Below are 27,125 nucleotides of genomic sequence, written 5' to 3' on the forward strand. Positions count from 1 at the left end.
AGCAACCAGAGTCTGTATCTCTTTTCGTGCACAGAAACCACCAAGTGAGACTCAATCTACTGGAACCTATAGAGAATAGTTACTATCTCCCAGAGTGACTTAAAGGCCTACTTCCTCATGTAGGATAAGTCTGAACTATGTGTTTTACACTATTTCTTAGAGTTTCACCAAAGAAATAAGTCTTTACTTGCCTATGCTGTGAGCTAAATGAATTCTTTCCTGAGCCCTTCCTGTCTTCCACACTCTTCCTACTACTTACAGGTCCTAATAAACCTTCTACCCTGAAGTCCTTATCTTCAGCTGTCCTTTCAAGGGAACTAAAGGGAAGACACCATACATGCCAGCCCTGTGTTTAAATGCCAATTGGTTATCTGAAATGTTTATTTGGTGTAATCAACATAGAAATTATGTTGTTTAGCAAAGAAGGCACCCTTTTCAAATAAGCCTTTACCAGTAGTCGTCTGATAAAAGGCAAATCACCCAAAGGTTTTTAGTTAGGAAACAGACAATTCTTACTTCTACTATTGTATCAAGTCTTTATTAAGAAGTAAAGTGCCCGGTATTACACAATTATGAAACTCTTCATTGTCAAAAGACTTGCATATGTAACATCTTAACTATACCAACACAAAAACAGACAATTCTTACATCTGCTATTATATCAAGCCTTTATTAAGAAGTAAAGTGCCCAGTATTACACAACTATGAAACATCTGATTGTCAAAAGGCTTGCAAATTTAACCAACACATGAGGGAAGATGATAGGAAAGGGATGAGAAATGATTTATGACTAAAGAAGAAAAATATATGCAACTTCAGTAAAAAGAATTTTGCAAAATTTTACCAGTGAGATAAAAGTAAAGTCATAGTAAATATCATAATAAAAGAGTTTCTATTGACCATATCCATATATGGTACATCGTCAATACACATGGATACCACATAATAGATGCACTTCAAATTGAAGTTTGTTTACATGTAACAACATGGCACACATACTTAAATACATCAGCTGAATATCCCTGGAATGCAAACTTCAGTACCTAGGAAGAAAGAACTTGGAGTAGCATATGCTAAGGCAAGTAAAGATGGAGATGAAGCCATATGAATTCCCATTAAAGGAGAAGAAGATGGTTCACAGCTCCAGAAGCAGACCTAGAAAGTCCTGTCTGCGCATCCTTTCACTGGAGATTTCACTGACATATCCTTACAGTTAAATGGACAACTTGGTAGTGTAAAATAGCATTAAGCCTCTCCTCTACTGGTATTCTAGCTGAGGAATTCACCAGCGCTGTATTGTGTCTTTCTTTTCCCACTAGCTCTCAAAATTCACACCACACAATACATTTAAAAAAAAACAACATTCTCATTTTTTTTAAATTGAGGAATAGATTTTACTCCATAAATATGGCGAGACTCTTTACTAAACACAACAATGGGATTGGACTTTGATTACATGATAAAGCTAGAGCACACAAGGGAGGGGTGAGGATAGGTAAGACACCTAAGAAACTAGATAGCATTTGTTGCCCTCAACACAGAGAAACTAAAGCAGATACTTTGGGGCAACTGAGGCCAATAGGAGAAGGGGACCAGGAACTAGAGAAAAGGTTAGATCAAGAAGAATTAACTTAGAAGGTAACACACATGCACAGGAAATCAATGTGAGTCAACTCCCTGTATAGCTATCCTCATCTCAACTAGCAAAAACCCTTGGTCCTTCGTATTATTGCTTATACTCTCTCTTCAATGAAATTAGAGATAAGGGCAAAATAGTTTCTGCCAGGTAGCAAGGGGGTGGGGGGGGAGAGAGAAGGGGTGGGGAGACAAGGGAGGGGGTGGGAGAAGGGGGGAGAAATGACCCAAACATTGTGTGCACATATGAATAAAATAAAAATTAAAAAAAAAAGAAAACCATTGCTGCTAATGCAAATTCTTGTTGATACCTTCTGATAATGAATGGTTTTGCAGTACCAAAGCCTTGTATTAAATTGAGTTCTATTTGGATAGTAAATTCTAATTTTGACATATAGAATCAAGAATATTTAAGAACTATGTTTCTGAAATAGTGTAAATGAAAAACTAGTTTTATAATGCTTTATGAATTTCAACACATCCTTTAAATTTTCCTTAAAATGAATATAAATTTCAGTGCATAGTAAAAACTTGGTCCTAGTAGATTGTAACTTTAAATTTACTTGCAAATGAGTTGAAACACATGAGAAAGAGAATAAATGGAGAAATCTTAATAGCAAACAAATTGTTCAAAAAGTCAAAGTCAGTAACAATTTAAACTTCCTTCCAATCCCTACATTATGGATACAAACACCACCTTACCTTATAATTGCTCTTTGGTGGTTTGCTCAGGCCATTTAATTAATTAATTAACCATTTAATTTGATGGTACTGGGGTTTGAACTCACGGCCTCATTCTTGCTGGGCAGGCGCTCTTCCACTTGAGCTACTCTGCCAGCCCTCTCAGGCCATTTTATATAGAGAAAGAATAATATAAAAACTAAGTGATACAGTTAGTCACACAGTCATTAAACATGAGAAAACAACCACCACAAAAACACAGTACTTAACATTGATCTCAAACATTCACAGACATTCTAGCATAATGGCTACATACCCGTAGCTACAGACCATACTAAATTTCTAAGCAAAGTCCACCTCAGGAAGGTATTTGAAAGAAAAGACTCCTTTCTTAAAGAAAGCTATGTATAAAGTTCAAGAGTTACAGCTGAGTGGGAAGGAGGGCTCTACTTTCTTCCCCTTCACCTTCGGATGAAAAATGGTAATACTGATTTTGTGGTTGAAAGGGAACTCAGAAGCCCCTTGACCTTCTCTATGAGCTCTGAAAGGCTACTTCATTGTCAACTGAGAAGACTCAGGCAGGGTAGCAATGGGTACCTGTCAATATATTTTTCAAAGTTTTTTTTTTTCTGAATTCAATATTTACATCTAGATCTCTCATACTAGAAAAAGGAAAATAATCTTTGGTCTATGGGTAACGTTAATATAAAATAAATTAAAGTGCAAACGATTAACAATCAGTCACAAAGACCAGCATTACATGGCAGTCATGGTATACAAATAGTGTACTTGCCAGGGCAACTCAGGACGGCCACCTCCTCACCTCCAATGCGCATACACAAACTACATGTGCACATTGGCACTCCCATTTCCACTGCCGCCTTCCACGCCCTCTGTGGACTGGGAGGAGGAAGGGCGGGAGTTTCTGGGACGAGGCTGACTGCTGAGCCCCACTGGCGTGCCTACACCGTGACCTATCTGGGAAGCTGCATCATCGGATTCCCAGCGCTCCAACTCTTCCCGCACCAGCTGCTCCATCTGTTCCCTGTGGATTTCACTGTCACGACCCAGTCTGTCATCCTAAGAATGGAAAAAGAAAGCAGGCGTTGCTGGCAGCGTGACACACACTGTCTTGCCTAGACACTGCCATAGGAAATCTGTGGACAAATCTGTAGTTAGGTAGGGCTGGAGAGTTGCAGCAAATAGTAGCAATTCCTGGAGTTGTGGGAGTGACCGTTCACTCAATTGTACCCTCCAGTGAGGGCAGGACCATCAGTGTGGAGTGTCCAGTCACACCCCCAGGTTGTCATTTGACCTGTAGCTACGAAGGACGACAAGCATGTTAGGTTAAAGATTACCTTCACATTTTACAGGATCAAGGAATCCTTCTCTTTTAGAAAAACAAAATCCGAAGGTGAGAGTAAACGGAAACAACTTTGAGATTGTCTGTCAATCTAATTTTATAAAAAAAATTTACTCTTCTTTAATATTTCAAATGGAAAACACTTGCGTCCAGCATACATTTTTACCCATGAAACGCCTTTTTCAGCAGTCAGGAGTTTGTAGCCCAGCCACTCACCTCAGCAACACTGTCCAGCAGCCTCCCCAACACCTCACGCCTCTTCAGCTTGGCACGCTCCATGATCTCCAGCTTCACGATCACTGCATCAATCTTGGACACGATGCTGCCAATGGAGTGCTCCATGCGATCCACACGTCTCACCAGGCTGCAGAAAACCACGGTGGAGGCTTTTCAAGTGCAAATGCTAAGATACTTTTCTGAAAGAATATGACTGATCATTTGGAACCCAGTGGTCTCAAGCCTTAGAGACCAACTCTCATAGGCTGCTGGCGAGAGTGCTACTTGGTACAACTTCCTGCCAGTGAACAAGGCATCCAAAGTCTTAAAAAAGGACTTGTCCCTCCCTTTATCCAGATGTTCCATTTTTAGATATTTTTCTTATGCAAAGTTTTATATGTGTAATTTTTGGCCACAAAGATATTCAAAAGATATTCGCAAAGATATTCAAAAGTGCTGCCTTTTGAAAATAACTACATTAAATAATGCATAAGTTATTGTTGAAATAGGTTACTGCTCACCTATACAATGGAATTCTAAGGTGACACCAGAAATTATAGTGTGACAAAAAATTTAAGGAAATATTGCTATGTTCACAATGTATTTGAAGTAAATAATGCAGTTAGAAAACAATATGGTCACCTAACATGTTGTATCTATTTTGTATAAAAAAATCCTGTGCAAATGCTTTTAAAAATTGCAACCTGGAGACAACTTCAACAGCAGTAGCAGAATTCTGTAGACTCCCTAAAATTATTTTAAAACCCAATTATTGTAATGCTCTAGAAATTTTCTGATGGGCATATAGCAAATAAAAGGCATTCATTTTTAAAAATCAACTAAATTTCAGTAACAAGAGTGAGTTTGTAGTATTTACAGATATTTGAAGAAAGAATATTTAAGAATCTCCCAAATTTGATGAATAACATTATACATCCAAGAAATTCATAGAATGGCAAGTAGGATAAACACCAGGCACACATCGTAAAAAATATGGAAAATGAAAGCAAAGGAAACAACAAAAAGCAGCAAAAACTTTAATGTATCATGCATAAAAGAACCTCACTAAAATGATCAGCTGTCTTCTCATTAGGAACAACATAAGTCATAAGAAATACATATGACATGGAACATGCCTAGATGAAAATGAAGAGAATTCACTACTTTATAGCAAATACTGAAGGAAATTCTTAAGACTGAAATTAGAATCACAGTAATCAGAACCTCCATGAAAAAGACAATGTTAGTAAAGGTAATTGTGTAAGTATAAAATAGAGTATAAATAGGTATATTTCTTCTTTTGTTCCCTAACTAGTTTAAAAAGTTTAATATCTGCGCATAATTGGATTGTTGTGCCTAAAATATATAGAACTGTAATATATTTGACAATACCAAAGAAGGAAGTAGGAGCATACTGTATTAGAGTAAAGAAATGATACCAGATGGTACTTTGAATCCAGAGAACAAATGAACAAAATCAGAAATGGCTAACAAGAGGGTTAATATAGCAAACACTATAAATACACACTTTTTGTTCTTTCCTCTCTCATGCCTCTCTCAGTGGCATAACACTTATATGGTGACATTATAACAGTATAATGTTGGATTTATAATGTATATAGATGAATATATGTATACATATAACATACATGTATATGACATAAATATGTATGTTTAAATAAGTTGTTTCAGCACATACATAAATGAGTTATGTATCTATATGCATACATGTTATATACATATACTATATTATTATAGAATATAAAATTATGTGTATATAGGTGTTTTATTTTACTTGAAATGTTAATAATTTTAAGAACTAACTATTTATAAATGTGTATGTAAGTATACACTTGCAGGAACACAAACATAAAAGGGAGAAAAGAAACAGAAGAGATATAGAAATGACACTTCTATAACTCATGGGATTAACTTAATATGGATCTGAAGTAGCTTCTCAATTTATGTATGCTAAGTCCTATAGCAATAACTAAGAAAATAACTAAAAAAGAAAAAGAAAAAAATCTTGAAAGGAATCAAAATATTATACTGGTATTCACTTAATGCAGAAAGACAGCAAAAAAGGAAGAACAGAGGAACAAACAAGACAGAAGAAATATATAAAAGAAAGTAAACTGGCATATGTAAATCTAATTATACCTGCAATGACAAAAAATATTAATGGATCAGACAATATACCCAAAGGCACTGGATTAAAAGATAAGATCTAATTATATTCTGCTGTTTACATGAAACATACTTTATTTCCAAAGACACAAATAGGCTGAAAGTAACAGACAAAAGAGCAGGAGTCTTGGCTCAATTGGCAGAGAGCCTGTCTGGCAAGCACAAAGCACTTAGTTAAAACCCCACCACCACCAAAAAAAAAGAAAAGAAAATGCGAGTGTGGTAGCATGCGTGGTCATCCCCGCTGTGTGGGAAGTATAAATACCAGGATTGTGGTTCAGAACAGCTGGGGCATAAATGTAAGATTTGATTCAGAGGAGAAAGAAAGAAACTAAAAGGACAGTAAAAGATATTTTATGAAACAGCAACCAGAAGAAAGCAGAGTGGCTATAGATATATCAGGCAAAAAGACTTTAAACAGAAATATTTTAAAAGATAGACTGAGATTTCTTATAATGAAAGCAATGTCAATGTACTAGGAAGATATACTATTTATAAACATGTGTGCAACTAAAACAGAATTTCAAAATGCACAAAGAAAAACCTACAGAATCAAAGGGACAAATGGATAATTTAATAATAATAGTTGAAGACTTTAATATTCTATTTTCGAAAGTAGATAAAACAACAAGGCCAAAGATCAACAACGAAAAAGCAAACATAAATAACATATAAAGCAGCTACATCTAACAAACTCCTATTAGCAGACACTCCATTCAACAATGTCATAATATACATTATTCCTAGGGCACAAAGAATTCTCCAGAATGGACCACACGTTAGGCATATGAACAGGCAAAATCATTGGTTGTTTTAGAGACACACATACTAAAACATTAATAGATACTTTGGTGGATAGGAATATGGGGGACTTTGTTTTCTTTTCCTTTTCTTAATTAACTAATTTTCCCAAAACGAACATCTCACTTTTAAAAGAAAGAAAACACCAGTGAAAGTTATAAAAAGGGAGTGATGCTTAGCAATGGAAAGGAGTGAATTTAGAAAGACAGGGGAAATGGCTTCATCTCATTCAGACTCTGGCCAGCCCAAATTCTGCCCGTTTGTTCACACTTACACCTGAAACTCTTCATAAGAAACCCCACTGGAGATACTGCCTCTCCTTCGGGAGCTGTGTCCACTGTCATCGTCATCCTCCTCCTCAGAGTCATCCAGGCTTCTGGGGAAACTTCGGCTGCTCATGGGGCGTGGCAAAGAGCTGTGATCCAAATCCAGGTCCTCCTGAGGAATAGGGGGTCATCAAGTGAGGATAGATACACCAAGACCTCACGCTGATTTTACCAAGGTCTTGGGCAAATAGGAAATGGGTGTGTGCCAGCCAGGACTCACAGTTTTCAATTTTGTAGATTGACGTATTTTCAAAATAGACTTCAACAAATAGCAAAGTGTTACTAACTTTTTGTTTGGATGAGAAAAACATAACAAAGCAAAGAAAAAGGTAAATGAAAGAATATATTTATCACCTTTTCTAAAAGATAACAAATTTAATAGCTCTTAAATAAGAAGTAACCTTAGAAAGAGAATTTTGGCTAAATAAAAACTTTGGCAGTAATAACTAATACATAAGATGACTGAGAAAAGAAAGGCAGAGAGAGAGAGATTCATAATAGCTGGTCCCTTAGTGTAGTGGTTGATACTTGGTGGGTGCTGAATCGAACCACACTCTACACTACACCCACCCTCTCTTTTTCCAGGTCATCTCTCATCTGCTGATGTTCACGTTCAGTCAGTTCCTGGTCTCCATCTTGATCATACTTTGTGAATATTGCCTCAATCTCTGCGTCAGTATGGCCTTTCCTGAAATTATTACAGGATACACATGAACTCATTCTGCACATGGTCCAACCCAAACACAGACACATCAAAATGCAGCAAGAAAAGATAAATTGCTGAATGGAGGCCAGTTCCAGAAAGACACCCGCCTCAGAAACAAAAGTGTCTTCCTATGAGTACTTGGGCCAGAAACACCCAAGTCACCAGGAATTTACCTTTACAGGAGTGAACTTCCCAGGGCCCAGGAAGTGGGACTCTTACCCTTTGAGATCTTGCCGAAGTTCATCAAAGTTTAACTTGCCTCCCCCTTGCCGCAGACACTCTGAAATGTCATCCACACTATTTTTTTTCAGTTTTAGTTTAACTAAGGCTTTATGATAGCCCTATGGGGGTGGAGGGAGACCAAGAGAGAGAAAGAGAGACTTGGTTTAGTTTATTCTCCCTTTGATTTGCTTTATCTTTCAGTTATAGTAGTAACTACTGTAAACTCAGTTCCTGGTAAACAGTGGCCACTAAACCAGTGTGTGTTGATGAATGAACGTGAGTAACAGAAATGAAAATCACTATACATTCCATAGTTATCTGCCCCAGAATATATAGAAATATCTACCAGTTCTTAAGAATACCAAGAAATCTGAGCCATGGACTGTTTACTTTTCATATGATCTCACAGTAATTTGCTTACATAAGTTATATAGATTTAAAAAATCTTAAATATGGATGAAAAAAAATTTTTTTTGGTGATACTGGGGTTTGAACTCAGGGCTTCTTGTTTGCTAGGCAGGCACTCTACCACTTGAGCCATACCTCCAGCCCTTTTTGCTCTAGTTATTTTGGACATAGGGTCTCACTTTTTGCCCGAGGCTGGCCTAAATTACGATCCTCCTATTGTATACTTCCCGCTATCGCTGAGATGACAGATATGCATCATCATGCCCAGTTTTCTTTTCCATTGAGATGAATGTCACAAACTTTTTGCCAAGGCTTGCCTAGAACCACAGTCTGGATGGGGATTTTTAAGTAACGAACTACACACGGGGCTGGGGTGTAGGTCAGTGGTAGGGTGCTTGACAGGCATGTGGAAGGCCCTGGGTTGATCCCCAATACTGCACCAACCAAGCAAACAAAGACACAAACTAGAGGCAGACTTAGCTTTGCCTGGTAGTGCAGGACAGTGACAATCATCATCCAGGTTGAAACCGTGCAAAGTGAACTGAACTGTCAAGAGGAGTAATTTTAATTGTTCTGTGATTTTAATTGTTCAAAATATTAAAAACTTCCTTAGTGTCTGATATGAACTTGACTGTTTTACAATTGCCAGAAGATGAAGCGTAAAGGAGAATGACTACATATTTTCCTTCAAAACTGTTTCTTTGTTTACATGGTAAACGAGACAGAAGAGCTGGAAGGGTCTGTATGTAATCCTCCCTTCTAGCTTATTCTGAACTCAGGATCTGGAAGTGAGAGCTAATTGAAGGCAGTGTTACAACTTCTATGAGTGAGGGAGATTACTGAGAACTGAATTCCAGGGCAATAAGGATTCCCAGAATTTAAGTCTCAGCCAACAGCATATCCACGAAGCCTCCAAAAGAGAAAATGTTTTATTATCCCTGAAATACAGCAATCTACTACTTCCAAACCATTTTAATGAATCAGTGTTGATTTGGAAAATTGACTGAAATAATGCTCATATTTTTTAATGTGGGAAACTTTTGAATTATGGATTTTCCTACCTTTCTGATGAGATCTGAAAGCTCCATTTCAGCTTTCTGCTGGGCCAAATCAGATTTCACTTCAGAGTAAGTATCATTGATGATGGCCAAAAACATATTCTGTTTGTAAATCAAAGGAAGAAATTCAAATACATTTTGTAAATATAATCCAATAATTGCTATGTCTTTTCGTCCACTTTTTGTCCCCAATCTGAGTGCTTTATGACAGTATTAATTGCTTTCTTGCCACTCTTTTGAAATTATTTTTTCATTAAATCTTGCCAAATATATGCTCACTTACAAAACCACATATTATATTTTGTAAAGAGAAACATACAACAAAGTTAATGTAATGAGTGACAGAAGTATTTCATTATTTTTTATCTAGAAAAAAATGTTCTATACATCTTTAAATTTTTACATAAATTACTATGTGTGCAGAACACTAAACAGTTTTACAAATTTCAACAGTCAACACAGGCAAGTAGAATCCTATGCTCACTCCAAATTTTGTTATACAATCCCAGTTGAGATTTACCGAAAGTATTTTAAAGAGTTAAAATGCCCTCTGCACGTAGGAATACAGCAGGCCTAACAGAAAGTTAGGAAAGGACAGCTTTGTGGAAAACACGAAGACTGTGGCGTCAAGCAAACTTGGCCTTCAGTGTCTATGTGGCCTCACCTTCCTGAGCCTCATTTTAAGGATGTGTTTGTTTACTGCACATTTATAAAACGGAAAACATTCTGGAACCTCCCTTGCAGCTCGGTTGTGTGGGTTAGTGGGATCTCTAGGCAAAGTGCTCCTAAAGATGCTTTAGAACAGGCCCTAAAGCAGGGTCAGAGCTCCGTCATTTACTGCTGCTGTCATTCAGCCACTGCCAGGCTCCTTTCCTGACTCTGCCCCGCCCACATGGTAATGGATGAATTTCCAGCATCTGTTTCCAACAGACTTTCTCAAAGTAGATCAAGTCCTTCTTTTCCATTCTCTTCCTTTTTTAGAAGGCAATTATGCTTTGTAATTCTAGAATAGTGTGCTTATTTATGTATAAACTCTTCATCATGGCAGGTTCAGGCTCTGCTGTTCTTTTCATGGTATCCTCAACATCTAACAAATTGCCTCATATGCATAAAGCAATCTAGGCACTACATACACTATATGCATAGAAATGCAGAGTCAGTAAATATTTATCAAATGATTGATGAATGAACAAAGGAGGCGCTCTCTTATTTTAGTGGGCTACTGAACCTCTAGCAAATAAGGAAGAATATTGTTTAAGATTCTGTACCAAATATTAGATTAAAACATAAAACAGATGTAAGTTCCTGACTACATGCTCCATGCCTGCTAATTTAAAACGAATAAAGTCTTTTACCCTCTTTCTCCCAACCCAAGCATCTAACACGCTATTTTTAAATTCCAAATGGCCAACTGATGCATGCAAATGTCTTAGCTGACATGGATGAAAGTGTAGATTCTCTGAGAAGGTTTAACAAAGGAGACAGTGGCTGAGAAAAGCTATAGAAGGTGTGGGGAGAGGAAGTTCACTTTTCTTCTCCCTATCCTGTCTCACAAGGGTCACTTAATTGTCAGAAGGGCCTCTTTACCAGGAGGTCTTTCCCTTTTGTGTTGGAGGAGGAGCTTCCTGGCTCAGATGACTCTCTTTACACCTCTGTGGATCCTTTTTAAATGCAGGAAGTGAGTTAACACTAGGCAGTCAGCACAGAAAGAGGGCAACCCTACTTGCAGCTTGGAATTTCCTTAAAAAACAAGTGTGTATTGAAAAATCCATGCATCTATCTATCTAGCTATCATCTATCTATATCTGGAAGATACAAGGAGAGTCATTCCTTTTGTGTATAAGAATTATGCTAACATAAAGACAAAAACAAAGAGCTTCCTCATGCATTCTGGTAACTGAAGTGATGAAATGATGTAATAACCTAAAAGGTGTTGCTTACCAAAGCACAAATGTCCCAACAAATACTCTTGGAGTATTTCAAATTGCCACATTGTGTCCCTCACCAGGCAGATCAATAAGCTATGAAAACTCAGTGCCCTGGGGTCAAGTGAAGGATCACTATAGGACACTCAGTTCCTGGTTTTTATTTTCTCAGTAAAGAGTCAGATGCCCCAGAAGCCAAAGTACTACCCATGCTAGAGGGTAACAAAGGCTTATTCCTCTCTACTCTTTCTGTAATATGTATCATGAAGAAGACACTTAGGAAGGTTAAGTTAAAAAACAGCCACAGTACTTATAAAAACAAGGTGGGAATGGGCCTGCAAGATTCTGCAGCCCTGGGCAGACTTTCGAGATGTGACAAGAGTTACCTGAAATCATCATCATTCACCTTTTACAAAATACCTTTATAAAACTTACTGAAAAATTGAAACAATTTTGTTATTTTCCTAAGAGGATATTTCCTGTAAAGAAAGTCTGAAATAGTTAGTGTTTAGATTAAATATACCCTGGGTCTAAATTAAGCTAACTTAGTTTAATACTTCTCCGTGAATAAGTGAATATACAAATATTAAGACTAAGAACAAAACTACCATTAAAAATCTTAACTTAGAATAAAAAATTTAAATGTGTTGATTTGTACCAAAGAGAATAAAAAGGGCATTTTTTACAATAAATTTAAAATCAACTTCATTCATTTTTAACTGTATTTTTAAACTCAATATATAGAGATTCTTGGCAGGTAGTCTCTCGTGTGAAATATGAATAAATTGAAATAGAATATGACAGGCAATAATTCACTCAAATACAACTCTTGAATTCCTGGCTCTAATTGCTTTGTCAGTTCCTACTTTTTTCAAAGAACAGAAAAAAAGATAAAAGGGAAAATTATGTATGCCAGTGACTATGAAATGCTGTCATTTATCTTTTAAAAACCATGTGAGTGTCTGGCTTCTACTTTTGAGGCAAACCACCATTTAGGTAACTGAATTTGTACTTGTTCTAATTTTTTTCCATTCAACAGGTACACACAAATATATGGATAAAGATCATGGAAAAGATATGTGTTTGATGCTGAAAGTAAATCAATGAAAAATAAAATACAGTTTTCTAAAATCAACATTTTTTCCTACTTTCTGTGTCCTTATACAAAATAAATGAGTGTGAGAGAAAGAAGATGGTACTATAAGAGCACAAAGTTTAAGTCCCCTCATCATAAACAAAACTGTACATACCAAAAGAATGAAGAACATAAAGAACACAAAGGTAGTGAAATATAGTGGTCCCAAAACGCGATTAGCGTCCTCAAGCTCTGCAAAGTTGATATCGCCCAATATGATACGGAACTGAGTGACACTATAAAAACAAAACAAAACGCCACAATACAAAACCAAAGAATGTCCAGCAATGGATGTAACAACTTCTAAAGATGATTTAACATTTTTGGACCTTTTAGGCAGTTATAGAGAGCTGCCAAATAGAAGATTGTTGATATATTTGGAAAAGTCTTGTTACTTTATCAGCACTCAAAGCTTTCTGAAATAAATTTTCATATTACATGTTTTATCCATTTGACTAATATCAAATCTGATGATTATTAAATGACTTATATAGCAGTTGGCACTAAGAATCGAAACATAATCTGAGTAAAACATGGTAGTAACTCTAAATCTTCACAAGGTCACCCTGGGTATGAAGTTCAAATATCTTCAAAGACAAGGAGAAAATTTTTGAGCACCAGCCAGAATTGCATATATTCACAAACCCAATATTCTTACAGGGCGGGGTGTTGCCAGTGCTGAGTGTTAGTGAAACCATTTCCATTCCTGACTTTCATCAGTCAGCAAAATTAATTAGGGATCCCCCTACACAAAGTCCTATAACTTGTATTACATGATCTTTTCCCTTCCTAATTACTAACTTCTTTGTAAATAGCACAGACACCTAGTACTAGCCGCTTTTTTTTGCTTTTTGTGTATTTGGGAATTTTGGAAAAGAATGACTACTGTTCTACATGTACTATTGTTCTACGTTTCTCAAAGGATATTAAGAATAACTTTCTTTATAAAATATATTTAAGTTCAAAATACATGGCAAAATACTCACTGGAAAAGAAAATAAAGTCAAATAACCTTTGTTTTCTGTGATGGGTTGAACCGAGGCCAAGCACTGTACCACTGAGCTATATTCCTACCAGCAGCAAATGGCCTTTTAAAAGCCCCTCTCCTGCCCTGGGTGCTAAGAAGACCTTGGTCTGTGGAATAGGACTGGGTTCTATGTCTGCTCCACTCTCAGTACTTGACAGCTTAAACATCAGCATGTCAAAATGTATTGTCTTCTTTGCCTTGGTGAGTCAATGTTTTAGAAAGTAATTCTTAGTTAAATATGAATTTTTTTTCCAAATTTTGGTTTCCAAATAGCAACCATGAAAATTTCTTTATCTTTGAGGAGAAAGTGACATCTGTAATTAAATATTTCTTCCTAATTTACCATATACTTACATACATTCTTGAAAAGTACTGAAGTCATCAACCTGAGTGCCAAAGATGAGGTATGCCAACTGAGCATAGGCTAAGAAGATAATGAAGAACATAATGGTGAAGCCAAACAGGTCTTTGGCACACCGAGACATGGTTGTGGAGAGCTGGCTCATGGTCCTGTTAAAACTGATGAATTTGAAGAGCTGAAAAAGAGGGAAGACCACAGAAGATGAATGTGGTATACACATACAGTGGAATGTTATTCTTTCATAAAAGTAATGGAATTTTGATTCGTTCTATGCGATGAACCTTAAAAGTATTATGCCATGTGAAAGAAGCATGGTACAGAAGGTCACATGCCGTATGATTCTACTTATATGAGGTTCTTAGTCAAATTCACAGACAAAGTAGAATAGAAGACAATAGGAGGTGGGGCAAGGGGAGGAATCAGAAATCGATGTATAAGGATACAAAGTTTAGTGTAGGAATACAAAAGTTTATTAATGCAGAGTGGTGATGGTTGCACAAATCTGAATATACCTGGGCTGATGGAGTGGCTCAAGTGGTAGAGCACCTGTCTAGCAAAATAAGCCCTGAGTTCAAATTCCAGTACCACCAAAAGCAACAAAACTGAATACACTTAATGTCACTGATTTGTACATGTAAAAAATGGTGAAAATGGTAAATTTTATACTATGTATATTTACCATAATAATAATAAAAAAACAGAGAAGAGAAATTACTTATTTTATTTCTTTTTTCAAACCTAGCATCTTCCATCTTCACATTCAAAGTGTTTGTTGAGTACCTAATCTGTGCCAAAAACTATTCTCAGAGCTGGACATACAGCAATGGACAGAATGAAACTTATGCCTCCCTTTGCTTTCATTTTATATGAAGCATAGCAAAAATAGTTTTAATTACAATTAAAATCACTAGTGGCATCCCCCCCACAGGTTAAAGAAGAAAGTCTATCAAATAAACTAATAAACATATGAGAAATATTTATCATGTATTATTACTGTCACTTAATGTGTAACAACTGTGTGGGGACAGCCTTAGACAACTGTCCTGAATCTCCACAATGACTGAAATATTTCTGAACTACTGTGCCTGACTGCAAAGCCCCACAGAGCACTGCTGTGGACAAGGCTCTGGGGCTGGCCGCCCAGGTTGTGAAGGGCACAGCTCAGCATGCAGAACAAGCTCCGTAACTCTGGTTCGAATCCTGGGTAGAAAGTGCCTGGGGATATTAGAAGTGGAGTTATAATCCCTGGCTGAATTAACTCAGCACTCAAGTTTGAGGAAGTGAAACAATAAATAAAAATCAGTAACCCAAGGCATTTTTAGAAGGAAATCTCTGGAATTTTACTTAGTGATCCTTTATGAACTGTCTCTGACAACAACAACAACAAAAATTCTGGAGAGTGTTGTAATCAACATTACTTAATAAAATTCCTATTCATTATTTATTTTGTAGTGCTGAGGTTCAAAACTGGGGCCTCATATATGGGAGGCAAGTGCTCTACATTAAATGACATCCCTAGATTCAATTCATTTTCATTTTATAAGAAAGTTTTGGTGCTTTGGTGATGGTGCCTTAAGCAGGCAACTAAATGAGCAGCATGAGAGACACAGGGTGATCTGATTAACCTCAGATCTTCCAGGTATAAACAATTCAGGAAAATACATAGCTGTTGATAAGTACCTTCTAGAACAGCTGCTCAGGAGAGCTTTTTATGATGATGGAAATGACCTATGATTTCCACTTCTCAGTACAGTAGCCACTAGCAGTACACAGACAGTGAGCACTGAAAATGTGGGTAGAGGGACTGAGGAACTCAAATTGTTTAACTGTGTTTAATCTTCATTTAAACATAAATGGGCACAGTCACATGTGGCCAGTAGCTACAGTCTAGGCAGCACAATCCTAGAATCTGAGTAGTGACCAGTTGGCAGCTGCCTCAGAATTACCAAAATTTCCTATATTTCCAGAACTGGGGCTCACTGGACATGAAATGTCCCAACCTTTCACACACCCAGAAATACATGTTACACCTTGGGAAAAGAGGGAAATGAGTAAGAACTCCTGAAGGAAGTGTCTGATGTAACCTTAGCTCTGAGCAGAGCTTCCCTCTGGCCTCCTTTGGAAAGAGGCGCTCCTTCTAGTGAGTGCTTTCTCCCTCCCCATCCCAACTTCTCTTACTCTAAGTTCCTTTTCCTCACCTACTCACCGCATTAGCATTAGGTGGAACGTGGATCCTGCCCTGTGTTAGAAGCTTGGGCCCCAGGCTGTATGGACATACTGAGAAGGCCACTTACTGCCTTTTATTAATCGAAACCTACAAAGTCAGATATGGCAAGAATTCAGGGATCAGGAGAAGGGAGCCTCATCATAGTGAGAAATGGTCACAAGAGTCCCACTAAAAAATTTACTTAATGTAAAATATGGAGCAGCTTTTGGTGGCCACCTGGATTTAGCCACAAAGGCAAATTCAAGTTCTCCAATGTTTTGTGTGACCCATGTCAGTCATAAAAAAAAAATTATAAATGCAGATTATAAAATACATCCATTACCTTAATCCAGACTAAAAATACTATGACAGCAGCTATATTGTTGAACTGTAATTGCCAGTATGCCACATGCTCAAAGTTGGGGAAAGTATTTTCATCTTCCAGAAAGTGGAGTAGCTCCTCTACATTCGATGTTTGGTATATGTTAATTCCTATGGCTACCACTGAGAGCTGGAAAACAAAAGATTTATATTTTGTCGCAGTGCTTTAGAAATATATTATTTACCTTGAAATGACTAGGTTTTTTCTCTGATGATGAATGGATTCTACAGCTGACTATTTTATCACCCAATGGCACTCAAATGGGAAGTGATAAGCAGTGACATAAACCATGTAAACTATGTGTTGCTTGCACATCCTTAGTTAGGAATAGAAATCAGTTGAGTGTACATACACGTGCTCATGAGAGATGACTTCATATCAAACTCAAGTTCAAAGAGGAAAGTCTATTTTCCTTCCTCTCTCATATAAATCATTTTTGATGGCTATATACATAGCATTGTGCAAGGAGGTAATGGGAGTAAGCAGAAATAAATTTGTGATAAATGCCCCCTTGAAAAACGTATACTCTGGTTCAAGCCCAGAGAAACACACAAAGCTAGAGAGCAAAAGTTCTGCTAAAGAGTTGGCATCACACAGCACAAGGAGAAGTGTAAGCAAGACCCACTGAAAAGCAGTGCTCATATGAAGAAGGAATACATTTGGCCTTGTAGATTGGGAATGAGCAGCAGAGAGCACTCAGGAAAACTTGCAGTGGAAATAAAGCAGTGTTTCCTCCTTTCTCATTTCTGTTCTTTTAATTCATGACCACAGAACTTTTCACAAAAGTTGTGAAAGTTTGGGATACACAATCAGACCCAAGAGGACACTGGTCTCCGTCATCATCATCATCATCCTCCTCACTTGGGGACTGAGTCTGCAGGAGGTGGGGTGTGGTAGGTATTCTCTCTCTTCTTATGGTGATGGCCAAAGTCCACTTCATTAGCCTTTCCTGAGAAAGCCTCCAGACCATGGGTAAGGTGATTATCACAGCAAAGATCTGCTTGGCTTACCAAGCACAGCTAAAAAATCCAACCTTAACATCTTTTTTTATTGGAAAGGATTTCCAGAGCCAATCTCGTATTCTTGGGATCGTGAGTTAAATATTTTCTTTCCCACTCTAGGATAAACTGAAAATATTCTTCCACAATGTCTTTGTTGGGAGGGATGAAGAAGCCAGACAGATTGAGCAAATCTAACAATAGCCCTTTAACCAACTCTCACGAGGTACAATTTGTTATTGAGTACAGATGTTTTTACTTTGCACAGGACAAACGTTTCTAAAAATGTGGAAGAGATGGTCATTTATGCAACATCAAGGTCATATTAATACATTAATAGGAGAGTAGAGAGGAGACACTTTGTGAATGTGACTCCTGATTTTCTTTGAGATACTCATCCCTGTCTACAAAGGGCCTTTCTTTCCATACCAGAATGTGAATTTTAGGAGGGCAGAGGTTTTGGTTGCTTTGTTTATTCCCCATATCTCCAATACCTGGAACAGTGCACATAGTAGGTACTCAGAAAATATTTATTGAATAAATAATCACTTTCATTCTTTAACACCAATCACTCAACATTCTTTGAATATAAACTTTTAAATAGTCTTTTATCTTCAATAATTCTACGAGTTTCAAAAGACTGTTGCTTAGGACAAATGGCTGACTGGTGTAAGCTGTAGGCTGCAGAATATCTGCTGGAGGACCAAACAGGAAAAGAGAGGAAGCAATTTCAAAGGGAGTTTGGGATGTGACATTTAGAAGGCAGTTTCAGGTTTCAGGTGAACTTAAAGTTTATCCAGTTAAAATGGAAAGCCTGAGGTCTTTTCATGGATTTGATGGTGCATGGAGCAATGGTACATTCGGGGTAAGCAGCAAGCAAACTCTTAATTTTCCACTTGCTCAGAGTGTTTTGAAGGAGCCATGGTACTGAAAGAACTCTTCCTTGTTATTGATGAAAGCACACAGTCTATACTGTTGCACTGGCGGCACTATAAGTTAAGCCAAAGTGAAAAACAAATGTAAGCAAGTTTTTAAAGAAATTCTTGCAGACTGCTGTGGCTGCTGAGCCAAAGGAACTATGCTTGGTTTCTATGATGTCAGCTAGTTCCCAGGGTTCTCCATGGTGGGTGCAAGCCAATTCACTGGAGTGTGGGGAGAAAACATTAAAACTTGTAGGTGAGTGGGTAGAAAATGTTAATTTTTATTACTATTAATATTGCTCAACTCTTTTAAGTTCTATGCATAGGTATGTTTTTACTAATATACCTGTTACAACAATATACACACACTTTATAAACTAATATAATAAATTTGAGCGTGTAGTAAAAAGGTTTCAGACAGGCATACACGTTCAAAAACATTGAATCCTATAGACTAGTCATTTTTGTTACTTAAGTTATTTGATGAAAAAACGTATAATCAATTAGTATAAATCACCATCACATTTTAATCATTATTCTCAATACCTTAAATATAATTAAATGCATGTAAGCCAAAAAGTAGGGTTTGCATTCTTAAGTGCTCCAAAATATTTTGAAAAAATTTTTCTAGTACTATCACCTCTCCTGACTCCTTAAGCCCTCAAATTCTTTTGTAACCTTGCTATTATTAAATTGAGTATGTGGGGGTGAAGGAATCATCTTGCCTTGTATAAATCATGTGATATAATAGGAACACTGTGAAAGGTGGGATGCAGTTCTGGCTGCACGGGGGTCTGATGGTCCCATATCATTTTTTTATTTTATTTTATTATTCATATGTGCATACAAGGCTTGGGTCATTTCTCCCCCCTGCCCCCACCCCCTCCCTTACCACCCACTCCGCCCCCTCCCTCTCACCCCCACCCCTTCAATACCCAGCAGAAACTATTTTGCCCTTATTTCTAATTTTGTTGTAGAGCGAGTATAAGCCATAATAGGAAGGAACAAGGGTTTTTGCTGGTTGAGATAAGGATAGCTATACAGGGAGTTGTGATGGTCCCATATCATATCTGTTCTACAGGAATCTTATTCTAAATGAAAGCTCATTCTAAAGCACATGCGTAGATGGTGTGAGATGCAAGGGCAGAGTGGATAAGAGAATAAATGTAATCATTCAACATGCTATTGTACTACAGAGCATGTGGACCTGTGGCTAATACACACTAGTTTCTAAACGGTAAGCAATTATGATTACTATTATTGCTGCTAACATTATTATTGCTCTTTTTTTAATGCCTGAAATGTTCTGTCCCTCACATATGAATACATATGTTCTATAAATTCTATGGGAAATAATTTAATAATGATAATGTAAGTGCTTCATGCAGATGAAATGAATTTTGGAAAGTGGGTGAGGGAAAAATAATTGTCAGGAGGAAGGCTAACAGAGTGCTGGCAGGGTAATACAGCACTTTCTCAGATTTCAGAGGGTCATTTCTCTGGAAGACAGTGGAAAGTATTGACATAGAATAAGACGTGGCACAGCTTTATCAATCAGAATGTTTAAGCATCTGACAATCAGGCACATTATTACATGCTTACATGTACAACAAGATTTAACAAAAGGTTATCTGTTGTTATGAAGGAAAAGCTTTAAAAAGTCATTTTTACATTGAGGCCTCTGGAAGGAAGTGATTAGAAGGTGATGCTTAACTGATGAAATGATTCATTTGATGGGAAAATAAACTGGAAAAGTATTCACAGTTACAACAGAGTCAAGGGCAGGCATGGAGTCAGCTGAGCATGGTGGCTCATGTCTGTACTGCCAGCTACTCAGGAGGAGAAGATCAGGAGTGTCATAGTTTGAAGCTGGCCAAGGCAAAAGTTAGCGAGACCTCATCTTAACCAATAAAAAGTGCGGCCTGGTGGTGTGTCTGTCATCCCAATTTTGTGGGAAGCATAAATAAGAGGATTGTGCTGGCCCAGGCCAGCTCAAGAAAAAAACATGAGACCGTATTCCCAAAATAATGCAAGCAAAAGGGTTGGCTCAAGGGATAAAGCATCTACCCAGAAAGTATATGAACTTTGAGTTAAAAACACTAGTAGCACAAAAGAAAAAAAACAATTGAAAATTGCAGTCTTGACTATGTCACACTGCCTCAGGATTTTTTGTACCTCATACAAAAACTTTTTTAAAACAAATTTTTTTTCTGTACTGGGGATTGAACTCAGGGCCTTCGCCTTGAGCCATTCCACCAGCCCTATTTTTTGAAGGGTTTTTCAAGGTAGGATCTTGAGAACTATTTGCCCAGGCTGGTTTTGAACAGCGATCCTCCTGATCTCTGCCTCCTGAGTAGCTAGGATTACAGGCGTGAGTCACCCAGCGCCCAGCTAGAAAACTTTGATGAATATATCCTGAACTTTGCTCTCTGTGGATTATTTGCAGAAAATTCTAAACTGCAAGTTTTCTCTGTCAGTGAAATATTTTCAAGCTATTTCTTCTTACCATCACTTCACACATGCAGAAAAACATTAATTTTTAGTAATGTTTGAAGAAAAATATCATTAGCAAAAAAGGAAAATAAGTAATTTTATCCCTCACATGTCATGTTCCAAGCCAAAGCCAAATGAGCGAGTTAGTGAGTCCTCCTCATGATTACTGTGGTTAACTGTGAGCTTAATATGTATGCAACTGACAGTCATGATGGTTTCTCATGCAAAATGAGAAAGCAAGCTGCAACACAAGTTGATATAATAAAAATCTTGACCATCAAGACCCACAATGCTGTAAAAACCATGCTTTAGAGTAGAGAATTTGTTCTCCAACTTACCACAATGATCACAACATCCAGACAATTCCAGAAACTCCTGAAATAGTACAGTCTGTGAATGCGAATTTCCAATATCTCTTCCACCAAGTAGTAAAGGATAAAGAAACAAAAGATAATTTCACAGGCTGCCAGGAAGAAATCAAAAGTTGTGACATAGCGGATCAGCTTTACAGGCTGAAATTGCCAAGATGGAACCACACCACCTGTTGCTGGGAATTCCACCAATAACCTGCATCACAATAAGAGCAATTAAAATGAGTCTTTTAGTCATCTTAATGTAGTCAGGCAAAGACATCTATCTATTCTGTCCCTGCAGGATAAGACACTAAAACTGCTACCCTGAGCTAGTGGTAAATCATTTAACCATAGCCAATACTTGTAGGACCATTTGCTGTAAAAAGAGCCAGGCTTCCCCAGGCCTCCCATCCTATAAAGTTACTTTCTCCTCAGGCTCACACTCCTTTTCTAGTGTTAATACTGCTTGAAGTACTCTATGTGTATACTGTGAAACTTAATCAACAAACTACTCTTCCTAAGACTTCCATTAAATGCTTGCCATTCTATTAGGACAAGGAAAAACCATAAAGAAATACAAATATAAACCATGTATTCGAAGAACATATGATCTTCCTGAAAAGTTTGTAATATATAAGTATAGGGATTGAATCTCATTCTTTCAATCAGTAATTAAGTAGCATCTAATTAGCACTGAATGGTTTTCTCCAGGGGTACCTTTCTCCTCCTGATGTTTTTTCAGCTTACAGGTATTGATACCTGCCTATTATGGGAAACGGTTACATACGTGTATTTTATCTTCACACTGATAACGCTCATCTTTAGTATTTTACTCTTGATTGAACTGAGTATTTATCTTGACCATTTTTTTTCAAAGTAAAAGTTAATCAGCAAAGAAGTCTTCTTAGGACTTCTATTAAATGGATGTCACTCTACTAGACAACACAGAGAACAAAAAGAAATACAAACCTTGCACTCAAAACATGTATGATTGGGTTGAGAAGCAGGATATATATTTGATAATATGTAAAGTTAGGGAGTAAGTCATTCATTCATGATTTCATTAAAAAACACCTAATTAGCATGGAAAAGTTTGCCTCTGAGGTAGTTTTTCTCCCCTTCCCAGAGCATTATAGTTGACAGGCTCTCAATACCTGTCTATTACCTAAAAGAGTAACATACATATTTTTCATTCACAAGAATGCTAATCTTTCTTTACTATAATTAAACTGAAGATTTTTCGTTCAAATTCTCATTTTGCAGGTGTCACACTCAGCAAGTTAAATGATGCCCTTAGGAACAGAATCTCTAGGTCTGTAATTTTAGAGTTTTAAAAGGCCGCAGTCAGCTGCTAGGCATCACTATCTCTCTCCTCCATTACAGGTCAAGAGGCCAAACCTATAAGCTGAGCTACCAGGGCCCATGTGGGCTCAGCAATGACCAAGTGAAGGTGGGGACTGAGGCAAATGAGATCCCTCCCCTTTTATAGCAAATCCCCTGCTCTTTCTTTCCTAGATAATATGCTGGGGATAAATGATGAGAACTGAAAACTCAGGAGAGCAGTACTGAAAGCATAACTTGCTGACAGCTTTGGTGTTAACTCAAAAAAGAAGTGGTCTCTGTGTGTCAAAGTGTCTGTGTCTAACCCACTGTGGTCCTGCACATGTCAACCACTTCCAGAAACTTAGAGAACAGTGTACAGACATGGAGTAACTGCCTTAAAAATGTTCACCCTTAAAGTTTGAGGAGGAAGTGAAAGATAACACTCAGGATATCCTATGAATAGACCTTCCTTGAGTGACAGAGCTGCCTGCCTCTTATTATCACTTCCAAACTTCACTGAAATCAAAGACAACTCCAAATGCTTTCATTCATTTCTAGTAGTAACTACTACTTCAATTAATGTGATATTGTTTTCAGCAAAGTTTTTAAACACAATACTATGAAAATCCAATTGGTTCTTAAAACAGAGTTGAGTTTAGCGTCAAAAGTGATGATAAAATATAGATATAATAAGACTATCTCCTTACCGTATATGAAAATACATGTGCAAGTAACCCATGTAGGTGAAGTTTCGGAAAGGAGTCAATGCTGGATAATCAAAGGACTTTGTTTGATGATCGTTCTTAAAATGGCTAAAGTCATGCTAGAAAAACAATGCTTTTTCAGGATAAGATTCAGAATTTGGATGAACTTGAACAAGACTTAAGGTTCTTTCCAAGTCACAATAGCCTAGGATTCTGAGTTTCTTACCCAAATATCTTTATCCTACCAAACCTGCAGTTTTCACCCTTCTCTTGCTATTGGCCTTGATCTTTGGTACCATCCTTTAGTCAGATGCAGGCAGGGTTTTCTGACCAATTCCTAGAACAGAGAGTAAAGAAAATCATCCAGAAGTGGGAGACATGTGCACCTGCAGTACTCACCTGACCACACAGAACAGGTTAATGTTGGCATTGTACACTGAAAAGTCAATAAAAGTTGCCCTGGTTCCTCGGTCCAGCCACACATTTCTCTTGAGGCCAGCAATCTGGGCAGCTGTTTCCTCTCTGGTTCTTGACAAATCTAGGTAATACCCAGCTCCACTGTAAGTTGCTATGATTCCACAGTGGCTACTCCCATTCAGGTCCTTCTCACTTGTGTAGATCCAACTATTTAAGAACAAAAACAGGTAAAATCACTGCACCACTGTGGCAAGTACAAAGACAGTGGCTCTTATAAGACAAATAATGTAAAGCATAACTTATCAAGCTGGCAATGTTTTTCTTATTTAATTCTTATGCAGCTCTGGGCCAGTTTAGGGACTTAGTAAACTTAATTTAGGTCCAAAGCTTTTAAGAACAGAGTCAAGAACCCACACCAGGACTGTTGTTCATACAGCCTTTGCCTTCAGCCCTTCAATTCCACAGCTGCCTTTCCTGTAACTGAGTCAGAGACTAAATGATTTGAGGCTACAGTGAAAATTACACACAAGGACAAGGCTACCAAGTGACTCACTGGCTTCTAGCTATCTTAGAGGTGTTTTGTGAGGGAGAGATGAAATAATACATCTATGAACAGGATCTGACGCAGAGTAGGGCCTATACATATTTCTCTTCTCAATAATGTGAGATGAAGTAGCATATGGAAAAGATCCCACAGGTTAAGACCATGCTTATGTTTTGCAGCATCTAGAAAAATGACCATTAGAAAATATAATCACTGTCAAAACCTGGAAAAAATGTTTTGTGATTATTTACTGCCTTTTCTCTAAATCTCTTGATTTTTACTAACTTTGTGTGTAAACTAAACTATACTAAATAGAGTATATGCTGGATGTTAAAAAAATAATGTGGTCATCAAAAAGGAAGCCACCATGTTGTAAATTAAGAGATGGGGATTCTGGCTGACTCAGTTACCAAGAAAATGAACTAGATGATCTAACAGAATTAGTTACATAGAGTTTAGAAGTTGACTTTGCCCACAGTGACTTACTCAGGGCAGTGACCCCAAAAGCACACCCACAAGCCTGGAGACAGCCTGAGAACTTTGCTCATTTCATTAGCGTAACTACAATAATTCTAAAAGTACTGTGCATCCCCCTTTAATAAACAAGAAGTTTGTTGCATAGGCATGATAGTACACAAAAAACCCTGCCAATATGCACACATGCAAATATAAACTGAAAGTCACAAATGCATTTGAGAAGAGTAGGTTTTACACCAGAAAGAAAACTGTCTCACCAGTTCATAGTTTATGTTATTAAACTTTAAAGAAAACATGGTGTGGAGGAAAGATGGTGAATCAGAGACACCCAGCATATTTCTGCATCTCCACAAGATTGAAACACAGCAAGTGTGTGACTACAGGAGAAGTGGGGTGGCATGGAAAAGCATGGGAGTACAACAGTAGACCGTAGAAAGAAACGAGGTAAAATCCAGAACTACTAGACGTCGGATTTGTAAAAGAAAGAGCCCTAACACTAGGGACTTGGCAATATGGTTGGGAAGGGGAAGGTTCGCCCAAAACGGGGCCTTAAGCCAAATACAGAAAGAAAACCCTCACCAGCACTACTGACAGGATCTGGCACTCTGCGAAAACACAGTTTGAGATGGGAGATCTGCAATCCACGTAGCAAGCAGACTCCAGATGACGGGTCCCCTCCATGTCCTCAGGTACCCACTGCTCCTATGATGAGGAGCCACCTTAGGAGGGTTTCCTGTCACACCTTATGGCTAGGGAATCAAAGGTCCTGTGCTTTTATATCTCTTAAGTCCCAACGGCCTCTTCTCCTCAGTGGCTGAGTGACCACACCAGAATTAGTATGAGACTAGGAAACTGCTTGTGAGTTGGACACAGACTCATGGACTTAAATGAGAAATTCAATCAAAAGAGATTCTGATTTAAAAACAAAGAGAAAAGAAAAAGCAGAAATCATGGAAATGAAAAGCTCAAGAGATCAAATAAAGAACTTAATGAAAACCATCACCAGTAGACTACATCAAGTGGAAGAAAACATAACAGGGATTAAAGACAAGAGGAGGAATTATTATATTCAGGTAGCAACTGTTACAGCAATGAAAAACTAACATGGGAAACTGGCACCAGAGAAGTGAGGTTGTTGCTGTGACTATCTGACCAAGTGGTTCAGAAACCTATGGAAATAGGTTGTGGGATGAATTTGGAGAGGCAGGCTAGAGAAAGCATTCTATTTAAGCAGAACGTAATGGGCAATTCTAGTGGAAGTTCAGAAGACCAGACTATCCACAGAAATGTTAACAGTAAGCTGTGTAACTCATGAGGTTTTGGATGGGAACAAGTATTCTACTAGGAACAACAGAGTCAATGCATGTTACATTCTAAAACATAACTTGTCTACATTTTGTTCTTATTTTGCCATAAGACTGAGTGAGGCTGAATTTAAAAGTGATGGACTAATTAATCTGGTGGAGGAAATTTCAAGGCAACAAGCATAAAGACTGTGGCATGAGTATTGTTAGGTGCTTTTAGCCAGGTTTACAGTGAGAGCTGATAGCATAAACAAGAAAGGAAAGACTTGAAAAACTTGCAGCTTGGTCAGAAAACCTTGTCTAAAGTTAGGAGTGAAGAAGGCATGGATTCTGAAGAGACTGGCATCATGAAAAAGCAGCTGAAGCCAGTTGCTGGTGGCTCACGCCTGTAATCCCACTACTCCGGAGGCAAAGCTCAGGAGGATCATAGTTCAAAGCCAGCCTGGGCAAACAGTTTGCAAGACATTATCTCGAAAAAACCCATCACAAAAATAAGGCTGGTGGAGTGGCTCAAAGTGAGTGCCCTGAGTTCAAGCCACAATACCACAAAAAAAAAAAGAAAAAGAAAAAGCAGCTGAATACTTTACTTCTTTTGCATCAGCACAGTATGAAAGATTCCTGAAGGCCATCTCAGGAATCACTAAGACCCCACCCATCTCACCCTCAAGGGTGTACAAGAGTAAATTCATTTAAAAGCCTTTTCTTTGAGAAGCAAACACCATGAGGCCAACCTGCTCCCGTAAGATCACCTACAAAGTTGTTCCTGCAAGATGTATTTCACCATTCTCAGATACCCAAGCGTTCAGAAGCTGCTGCAGCCTCAGTTCAAGGGACCGTGGCTACTGCTCAAGCTGGCAGCAGGCCACAGCAGCAGGCTCATGATCATGGTTTTGCAGACATGCTGAATGCAAGAGTTGTAGGATCACAAGGACTTCCACCCAACTTCAAAGGAA

At 37.8% G+C, this 27,125-nt stretch overlaps 1 protein-coding gene across 4 annotated transcripts in view; it reads right to left on the minus strand.

Moving 5' to 3' along the window:
* Positions 1-519: 519 nt before the first annotated feature.
* Pkd2 (polycystin 2, transient receptor potential cation channel) overlaps positions 520-27,125 on the minus strand; it is a 52,878-nt gene continuing 26,272 nt past the window's right edge. For 3 of the 4 annotated variants that reach the window (XM_074041786.1, XM_020154614.2, XM_074041787.1), the window contains exons 5-15: positions 23,830-24,054; positions 21,389-21,617; positions 16,601-16,768; positions 14,045-14,226; positions 12,779-12,899; positions 9,607-9,705; positions 8,135-8,256; positions 7,780-7,897; positions 7,158-7,321; positions 3,896-4,043; positions 520-3,396 (exon numbers count right to left, since the gene is read on the minus strand). In XM_074041786.1, the coding sequence (XP_073897887.1) occupies positions 3,160-3,396; positions 3,896-4,043; positions 7,158-7,321; positions 7,780-7,897; positions 8,135-8,256; positions 9,607-9,705; positions 12,779-12,899; positions 14,045-14,226; positions 16,601-16,768; positions 21,389-21,617; positions 23,830-24,054 (1,813 nt within the window). In that variant the 3' untranslated portion in view covers positions 520-3,159. The remainder of the gene's footprint in view (positions 3,397-3,895; positions 4,044-7,157; positions 7,322-7,779; positions 7,898-8,134; positions 8,257-9,606; positions 9,706-12,778; positions 12,900-14,044; positions 14,227-16,600; positions 16,769-21,388; positions 21,618-23,829; positions 24,055-27,125) is intronic. The other variant, XM_074041784.1, reaches the window with a different exon arrangement.

The sequence above is a fragment of the Castor canadensis genome, chromosome 9 (assembly GCF_047511655.1).
Source record: "Castor canadensis chromosome 9, mCasCan1.hap1v2, whole genome shotgun sequence".
NCBI classification, from domain to species: Eukaryota; Metazoa; Chordata; class Mammalia; order Rodentia; family Castoridae; genus Castor; species Castor canadensis.